General features: G+C 48.1%; 1 protein-coding gene and 1 pseudogene across 2 annotated transcripts in view; both read left to right on the plus strand.

Annotated features, from left to right (window-relative positions):
* The window catches only part of ARRB1 (arrestin beta 1), a 90,921-nt gene extending 84,773 nt beyond the window's left edge, over positions 1-6,148 (plus strand). The window contains exon 16 of the mRNA XM_003254706.3: positions 8-6,148. Coding sequence (XP_003254754.1) covers positions 8-119 — 112 coding nt within the window. The 3' untranslated portion in view covers positions 120-6,148. The remainder of the gene's footprint in view (positions 1-7) is intronic.
* On the plus strand, positions 2,248-6,163 carry LOC105739510 (annotated as a pseudogene). The gene has a single exon (XR_004033551.1). The product of XR_004033551.1 is annotated as an uncharacterized LOC105739510 (transcript).
* Positions 6,164-9,846: the final 3,683 nt, after the last annotated feature.

Raw genomic sequence — 9,846 nt, forward strand, 5'->3', positions numbered from 1 at the left:
CCACCAGTGATGACGACATTGTATTTGAGGACTTTGCTCGCCAGAGACTGAAAGGCATGAAGGATGACAAGGAGGAAGAGGAGGACGGTACTGGCTCTCCACAGCTCAACAACAGATAGACGGGCCGGCCCTGCCTCCACGTGGCTCTGGCTCCACTCTCATGCACTCGGATGCTTATTCGTCTTCTTCCCGTTCTGGTTTCCTTTCCCCTTTGTTCTTCCAGTTTCTACCAGGGGGCCCCGTGGGCTTCCAGATCACGGTGATGAACCTCTGGCCTCAGGATTGGCCCCACATCACCATGCCAACAGGACCACAGCGCACTGGCTCCACCCCATCTCTGCCATCTCCACTCCCCTCCTTTTCATGCTGTCTCCCAGAAAAGCTGCCAGGGCTCTGGCCTTGGAATTGGACTTGAGATGGGGAGCAGACAGGGGAGGATGGGGAATGTGGGACACGGTGTGGTGGGCATGAGGGCTTGGAGGGGTGGGGATGAGGGCTCAAGACACGAGAGAAGATGTCCACGGTCCCAGGTGGTTAACAAAGTTCTGGCAGCTAAAAGATGACCGCTGGCAGCTAAAAGATGACCTCCTTCTGGCTGGGAGGGGCAGACCTGTGGACAAATTCTCAATGCCTTTTTGAAGTTCTGACCCACCAAAGACCTTCTGCCTTCACCCTTCTCCCCACCTGATGTCCCTCTGTGTCTGATAGTGATGTTGGTGAAAGTTTGTAGACCCCAGGAGTAGAGAAAAACAACTGGACTGACTTTCTTACCAGCAGTTACCTAGACTGAGGCAAGCTGTGTGGACTCATCCAAGTATATTGCAGTACTGTCAGGCTGTGACATCTTAGCTACCTTGTATTTCAAGTGCATGGGCCTGTCTAGAGATATGCACAGAGAGAAAAGCAGAGGGAGGGAGGGGGTCTTCAGCAAGCACCAGCCCCCAGCAGAGTGAGCTGAAGCCCCTGTGGAGGGTTCCCGAAGGGGGGCGCTCAGAGATGGGGGCAGGGGGCAGGGAGAGGAGAGTCTGCCTTATGTCCCCTCCTTGTGGACTTCACATGGCCATGCAGGAAGTGAGGATGGGGGTCCAGCGGGGGCCGAGGCCACTAATATCCTCCTGCTTCCCCCTGCCATTCTCCAGGGCTGGACTGACCCTACGGACTGGGAGAGAGTGCCTGAGGCCACCATGCCACAGTCAAAGGGGGTCCTATCTCAGAAGGTGGCAGCATCCACTGAGATATCCTCACCCGAAGGGAAGGAGGCTGCTGGGTAGCAAATAAGCCCCTTCTTTTCTTGGTGAGTTGATGACCTCCAGTAGCTCCCAGTGTCATGGGTACCCAGTACGCATTAGCTGGTGTTGGGGTGATTGAGACCTGGGGCAATTCCTGGGGCAAGAAGCCAGATGGGAGATGAGATAGAAAGTGTTAGGAGTTATCCTCTTTGCCTGGCCTTTGAGAATAACTTACTGTGTGCCTTTGGGCAAGTTCCTTCCCCACTCTGGGCCTCAGTTTCTCACTTGGGAAAGCAAGGAGTTTGACCAGATGATCACAATGGGCCTTTCTAGCTCTGGCCACCAAGAATTTGTGAACATTAGAGCTCCTGGTCTGGTGGGTGGAGCCAGAGCTGCTGAGTGGTCTCTCTGCCTCCAGAGGGGATTTATTGGACCTCAGAGGTGGCAGGGCCCTATGGAGCACCAACTCCCCTCAACCCCACCCTGTGCCCAAGACTGGTAAGGGATTGATGTCAGGCTGTGGCCGTAGCTAGCATGAGTTGCCCAAGGAGGGACAGAGCATGTCTTTGCTGAGGCTTGGTTGAGGGGCTTGTGATAGGGCTTGCAGTACCTCACAGCCCTCTGTGGGCACAGACACCCTGAGGTTTACCCAAGCAAATACATTGATTAGCAGGACAAGGGCTCTCTCCTCAGTTTCTGCTCCCTTCCATCTCTCTCCCATACTTGTCTGAAAAGGGAGACAAACAAATCTTATACAAGTGGCATCTCAATCCTTTCCAGTCCAGCACCTCCTGGGGCAGGCAGTGTGACTTATTTCCCGTGGTGAAATCACCTGTTTCACAAGCCTGGCAGTGTGACTTCTGTGTCTCATGACCACTCAACCCAAGGGACCCCTCCCCAGACAAGAACTAAGTCAGCTGGGGGCAGTCGTACTACCCTGTCCAGTCTTGAGGGCCTAGTTGCGGGTCCCCCAGGCATCCAGCGCCTCCTAGAGCTTGCCGGGCAGGCTGCCTCATCTGGGCAGGCTCAGAGCTGATGAAATGCTGGAGCAATGCATGGCAAACATATGCCCTCCAGTGTCTTCTGAAACCTTTGGGGCTGACACAAGATCCTTTAGTGTTTGGGATGACCTCTTTCCTGCAGACCTCTTCCCCTATCCCTAACTCATGCATGGAAAAGCTTTGTCAGGCTGGTTTCCCGAGCCTCCTCCACCTCAACATCACGTTCACCGTTTTGGGTTTAGCCCAGTGTTATTTAGCAAATTTCTCCAGCTGCAGGGAAGGATCAGAGCACTATCTTTTTTTTTTTTTTTTTTCTCCTTGAGCCAGGACTGCACAAGGCAATGGCCAAATTTAGTTGAATTCAGCCTACCATCCTTTGCTGATGACTTGGCTCTATGCCAAGTACGGGAGACACAGATATGGGTCAGTCCTAGCCCCTATCCTCAGGAAGCCCATGGTCAGGGAAACGTTGTAGGGAGAAGTAATAGGGGGCAGTTGCCTTCAGGGCTCCTGGTGGCTGCTGGTCCCTATGGTGCCTTGATGTGAATTAGAAGACGGTGCTCTTTCCAGGTGGATTCAGACCCACACTAGAATGCACAGCTTTGGGAGTGACACACAGGTTGGATTTTGGCACCCCTTGCCCCTTGGCCAGATGCCCTGCTGCACGGCCATATGCTGCAGCCTCAAGGGACACACAGGCCAAAGTGTTTCCTTCAGCCTCTTCCTGGAAAGGAAGCCCCAGGTCATGTTTCCAAGCTTCTGGTCAACTCCAGGCACCACTTCTCAGCCCCCAAACATGGCCGAGCCAGTGCTTCTCTGCAGGGCCCCCTTCCTTTCTGGAGTCAGCCTGTCCAGGCGAGACCTTGAAGTGAAACTAGGGGTGGGGGAGCCTCACTAGGCCCCAGGCACCAGCCCACAGTACTGGCAGTTTCTGTGCCAAGCGTTTGGGGCCTGCACTGGCAAAGCCATCTGTCACTGAGACTTTGCAGTGCGCCCTGTGGGTGGCGTGTGGACACCGGTCTGGGCAGGAAGGAAAAGCATGCCCCAGTGAAAACCCACCGAGCAGAGGGCCTGCTGGACCTCCTCAGCATTCCACCCAGGGGAAGAGTTCAGTCCCCATGAAGATAAGGACTGAGTTATTTGGCTGCACCTCTCCTCAGCCTCAAAGCTCAGACCTGCTAGAGCGGGTTCACCTGGCTGTTGGTTCTGTGGGAGAGTTCCTGACAAGCTGGTTCCTACGTGGTGCAGTAAAAGGAACTCTGTCCTGGGGGTCCCCAGTGCCGCCTCTGAGTCCTGGCTGTCACCAACCACCTGGGGGGCTTGGGCAAGCTACTCAATCTCTGGGGCTCAGTTTCTCTAACTGTAAAATGAGATTGTAATCCCTCCCCTGCCTGATGCAGGAATTGTTATGAGGCCCAGATGAGATGAAAGTCAGCTGTCAGGGCTCTGTAAGTTGAAAATGGCTGGACGTGTGTGGCCCTGCCACTGCAGGGATGGCCCAAGGTCACACAGGAAGTTTGCTGCAGGAGGAGCCCTCCCCACCAGTCTTCATCGCTTGCCCTGCTTCTCACTTAGGCAGATGTCAACCAGAATGAGATACGGCCAATTTGGCTTTGATGACCCAGCTGAGAGGGAAATTTAGACACGATTCAGGAATATCATGCCCAAAAATAGTGGTTCCAGCAACCAGGACACAGAGGGAAGACATGGATATTGTCAGTGATTGGTGGAGGGGGACATCTTGGACCCTCCTAGGCCTGGTGTCACTCACATCTCCCATCTCTCAGACCCCACAGAGGCCAAGGGGCCTTGGCTCTGACCCCAGGTTAAAGAGAGTCACCAGCCCCCAGGCTCAGGGAGCTGAAACCACCCATCTGCAGAAATCTAAGGGCAAGGAGAAATAGAAATTGCCTGTTCCTTCCCTTCAAAGTGTAAGGCCTCTTCCAGGATCAGCTGGAGCCACCACAGCTTCTCAGTGACATTGGGAGGGCTTCGGGCCCAGGGAAAACCCAAGCCTTTTGCCCTGAGAGCTGAGCCACAGCGGACACAGTGGCATCAGCATCCCAGAGCGGCAGCTTCTCTTCTGCCGGTCACTGGGGACTGGTTGCTCTCCACCCGTCCAGGAGGAAGAGGTTAGGTCCCAGTCTTACACTCTTACAGGGTTTCATGGACACAGGCCTATGCCTGTTCTGATATATATATTTTTTAAACTCAAAAGGACCAAAACAGACTCCTGAACCCTCATCTGTATGGCCTGCATTGGGCCTGGGGTTCCCTCCTGGCCCAGGCAGCTCCATCACTTCTGCCATTCCTCCTGGACTAAAGTGGCAGCATCCCCACCTCTACCACTTCCCCACAGGGGCACTGCACAGCCGCTTCAAAGACAGGCCCTGTTGAAAGGGAAACATCCTCCCCCCCATCACACTCCCAACTCGTCACCCCAAAAGGGAAGTCAAAGCACAGGTCCGTAGGGCCTATGGTTTGTAGACACTGATACAGTGGTTTTCAAACCAGGTGCTGCGGAACCCCTGATATTCCACAGAGCTTTGTCAGGGGATGCTAAGGTGGGAAGATGGGAGTAGAGGCAAAGGATAGGTTTCCAGCCCTCCTCCCATTTCCACCTCCACCAGAACAACTCTGCTTTTATTTGTCTTGCCTACTGAGATTTCATTTTCAAGCTTTCTTTGAAGAAAAACTTCAAACCACCATCTCGAGGTTTGATCTTAGACCAGCCAGCACAGGTTCTATTCTTGCTGTTCATGTTGGAATGGCTCCAGCATTCCAGTACAAAATGTCTTTGTGTTGGAACTTGGGTCACAGACCCAGGCGCAAGCATTTATATACACACACACACACACACACACATACACACGTACACGTACATAGTTGATGGCTTTTCTAGCCAACCCACCCTGAAGCTCTGGCCAAGGTTTGATTTGGACAGGGGCCTGGTGCTCAGTGGGGATGGGTCTTGACCCTGATATTGGCCCATGAAGCATGGGGAGCTCTGGAGCAAGGAAACAGGCTCAATCCCCCACCGAGGACTTGTGTCTGCACCCCTGTCTGGCACCCCACTTTCCTGGCCTAGGCCCAAGGGACAGCAGGAGAAGCAGTGTGATGGAGAGAGAGGCTAGGGTTAAATTCATCTTTACACAGAGCCAGATGGATGGCAATCTTGGCTCACATAAAAAGACTCAGGGAGGATTTTATGACAAAAGTCCCTCCTTTGAGGGCAGGATTCCCCCAGGAATCCTGGACACTTTAGCGAGACCTGGACCAGCCCTTGGCACAAAACCCTGCCTGCCCTGTCCCCACCCCCACCCCCCAGGGAATACTAGGTGAAAATGTGAAGCTCCAGGCACAGCAAGCGCATGACATGGGTGTATTACATTCGGTCCGAGTGTGTCGTTAGTTTCCCTGTGTGTAAAATGGGGTTAGTCCAGGCTCTTCCCACTTCACTGGGACAATTGCAAGGGTCATAGGAGAGGTGGGTATGATAGGTGGTCATATGAGGTGGTGAGTATGAGAGGTGGGTGCCTCACAAACTCGGGGTATGGTCCTGACCTGCATGGCAGATGAGCAGAGCACTTGGGAACGAGCATAGGAAGTGCCATCTTCCTGGGCATCTCTGCTCAGTGTTAAGGTCTAGCCACAGACACTGTGGGACCTGCCTCTTCCTATGGAATGGGGGCCTGCATGGGTTGTGTCCTGGGGCAGGAGTGAGGGATGGCTGGGAACAATCTCCAGGTCTGTGGCCCTTGTGTTGAGTGATTATTTTGTGACACTCTCTTTCCTGGACCACCTGCCAGGTTTATCTGTTATACCTGTGGCATCCTTATTATGTCAGACAAGTTATTATAGTTTATTCAACTCTAACAAATGAACAAAAGAACAATAAATAGGAGGATATTAAAGGTCTTTTGTGGCAGAGGATGCTGGCTGTGCTTTCATTTCTGTCTCATAAGCCCATGGCAGGTCAAAGACCAAGAAATGCTTCCCTGCTGCCCTGGACTGGCAGATGGGCTCATGACTGGGTGAGGTGCTCTCTTCCCTTGTCTGAGGCCCCAGCTCCAGCCTGGTCCTTGCACCAACTTCTGGAGACTGCCAAAAACTTTTCTCCGGTGCCTCTTCTGCCACTTTTCAGCCTTATGGCCTTGGGAAGCTGGCATACCTCTCATCCCTCTCAGATACCACAGGATTTTGTGACCCATGGTTTGCTCCTGGGGTGAAGTCATCCTATCTTCTATCTTTGGCACCACTGACCACATCAGTGGGAGTCCTTGCCCCAGCCCCAGCCCTGGTTCTTGTTCACTTTTTGTCTCCTGCTCTGCTGGGTCTTCCTGAAGTCACTTCAGTTTTCTGCTACCTGGTCTAACAGAACATACGGGAGGAGTAAGGATATCAGTGAGGAAGAGTCGATGTTCTAATAGATAATGTACTGTATTAGCACAAAAGGAAGACACTCATGCATATAAGATGACTTTCCTAGAAAATTAATTATATATGAACTATATATATATGTTTACTAATATATATATCTAATAATGTTTACTAAAATGTTGGATGAGATGAAAGCGCAAATGGGGTTTGAGACCACCCAAAGATGTGGCACAATAGGAGACCATTACTACCCCTAGGGTGGAGGGACAAGGAGAGGAGCTGAGGAACCAGGGCAGCCTAGCGGGAACATTGAGGAAGAGGGTATCTACGAAAGCCAGAAGCACAGAGGAAACATCGCCCTTGCTGGGAATGCCACCCAAAGCAGAGAGACTGGAGACATGCTCTGGCTTCTTCTCTCCTCCTGCACTCCAAATTCAAGCCAGTGCCTCCTATTGGCAGAATTTAATTAAAAGCTGATTTTCAAGAAATTTGAAAATGTAGTTTGCAATGGTCAGGGCCTGACAATACGAGCAAGAGAAGGTCAAGGGATTTGATCTGAGATCAAACAGGCAAGTGGCAAGCTCTTCCTTAGTGTTCTCATCCAAAAAGTAGAAGTAGTTATGTTGGCCTGGTTACCACAATTTAGAAGGAATGCCTTGACATCTGAACAGGATTCCAAACAAGGGAGAGATATTTGCTGTTTTCTCATATCTTTCAACCTTAATGCCACTATCACGGTCTTCACTGTGCTTTGGAGCTTCATTTCTCCTAGCTTTTTTAAACTCCAGCAAATCAAAAAAACTGAGCAGGAGCTTCAAATTCTGGCCAACATGGAGTAAATCCATTATAGCCTATCTCTCCTACTGATTACACCTAAAAACGCTGGACAAAAATACAAAACACAATTAAATAACAACTCTGTGAAAGTTAGACAAAAGAAGGCAAATGATACAGGTGAGTTAAAATTTAGAGAAGTCATCTCCATAGGATGATTTTCCCATTTTTTCTCTTTTCTTGTGGCTTTTCACTAAGATTAGAACCACCACTCACAGAAAGTGAGACAGAGCTTAGAATCTGAACTTAAGTTGGTTCATTGCCTCCTGAAACAACAGTAACAACACAATCAACATTCTATAGAGGATTACAGCAGGACCCAGAGTCTATACAATATAACATTCACAATGGCCAGGACACAATCTGAAATTACTCAACATACAAATAAGGTAGTCCCCCCTTATCTATAGGGGATAAGCTCCAAGATCCCCACTGGACACCTGAAACTGCAGGTAGTACCAAACCTTTTATATACTATGTTTGTTCTATACATACATACCTATTATAAAGCTTAATTTATACATTAGGTACAGTAAGAGATTAACGACAATAGCTAATAATAAAATAGAACAATTCTAACAAATGCCAGCATCACTACTTTGCACTTTGGGGCCAATGTTAAGTAAAATAATAGTTACTTAAACACAAACACTGTGATATTGCAACAGTTGATCTGATAACCAAGATGGCTACTAAGTGACTAATGGGTAGATAGCATACACAGCCGAGATACACCAGACAAAGTGATGATTTACATCCCAGGCAGGAGACAATGGGTCACTGTGAGATTTAATCACACTATTCAGAATGGTGTGCAATTTAAAACTTATGAATTGTTTATTTCTGGAATTTTCCATTTAATATTTTTTATTTCTGGAATTTTACATTTAATATTTTCAACTGTCACTGAGTGCAAATAACTGAAACCAGGGAAAGCAAAACTAAAGATGGGGGGATAGGGCAACAACCCATAAAAATGTGACCAATCCTCAAGGAAAAATACAGTCAACAGATACCAACTCTAAGATGATTTAGATGCTGGAATTATGAAAGATTTTAAAGTGGCTGTTATAACTTGAAATGGATTGAAATAGTTCTCAGCAGAGATATAGAAACTATTAAAAAAGAATCAAATGGAAATTTTAGAACTGAAAAATACAATATCTGAAATTTAAAACTGATTGGATAAGTTCATAGCAGAATGGGGGGTGACAGAAGAAAGAGCCAGTGAACTTGAATATAGATCAATAGAAATTTTTCTATCTGAAAAAACAGAGAAAATAGGTTGAAAGAAATTAACAGTCTCAGGGACCTGTGGAACAATATCATAAGGCCTAAGATTCCATGTCACTGGACTGCCAGAAGAGAGGAGAAAGAGACTGGTGGAGAAAAAATAGTTAAGAAAATAATGGCCTCTAACACCCCAAATTTGGTAGAAGACATAAATTTATAGATTCAAGAAGCTGTGCAAATCTCAAACAGGTTAAACTCAAAGAAAATCACACATAAACATACATAACCAAACTGCTGAAAACCAAAGACAAATTTAAAAATCTTGAAAGCAGCTAGAGAAAAGGACACATTCTTGTATTTTCTTCCACACAAAGGATGACTATCTGAACGCGGATTTCTTAATAGAAGACATGGAGGCCAGAAGAAAGGAGCACAACATCTTTATAGCACTAAAAGAATTGTCAACCCAGAAATCTATATCCAGTGAAAACATCCTTCAAGAAGGGTGCAAAATAGATTATCAGATGAAGGAAAACCAAGAGAATCTGTCACCAGCAGACTTACTCTTAAAAAAAAAAAAGCTAAACAAAGTTATTTTGTTTAAAACAATGCCAGAGATAAACCCAGATGTTTAGAAATTAAGAGCAACAGAAATGGTAATTATCTGGATAAATTTAAAAGGCTATATTTATCATTTATCCCCTAATCTTCTTAAGTTCTTTGAAGTACTTATTATTGGTGGGTTTTGTTTGTTTGTTTGTTTTTGTTTTTGTTTTTTGACAGGGTCTTGCTCGGTCACCCAGGCTGGACAGGCTGGAGTGTAGTGGTGTGATCATAGCTCACTGCCACCTCGAACTCCTGGGTTCAAGTGATCCTCCCACCTCAGCCTCTTGTGTAGCTGGAACTACTGGCATGCACCACCACACTCAACCAATTTTCTTTATTTTTGTTGTGGAGACAGGGCCTTGCTATGTTGCCCAGCTGGTCTCGAACTCCTGAGTTCAAGCGATTCTCTTGTCTCAGCCTCCCAAAGTGCTGTGAATACAGGCATGAGCTACCACACCTGGCTTATTACTGTTGAAAAAAAGTTTATAACATTGTCTGATAGGTTTACCAATGTTGATAAATAGATGAAATACATATAACAACTATAATGGAAAGGTCAGTGG

This window comes from Nomascus leucogenys, chromosome 15 (assembly GCF_006542625.1).
Source record: "Nomascus leucogenys isolate Asia chromosome 15, Asia_NLE_v1, whole genome shotgun sequence".
Lineage (NCBI taxonomy): Eukaryota > Metazoa > Chordata > Mammalia > Primates > Hylobatidae > Nomascus > Nomascus leucogenys.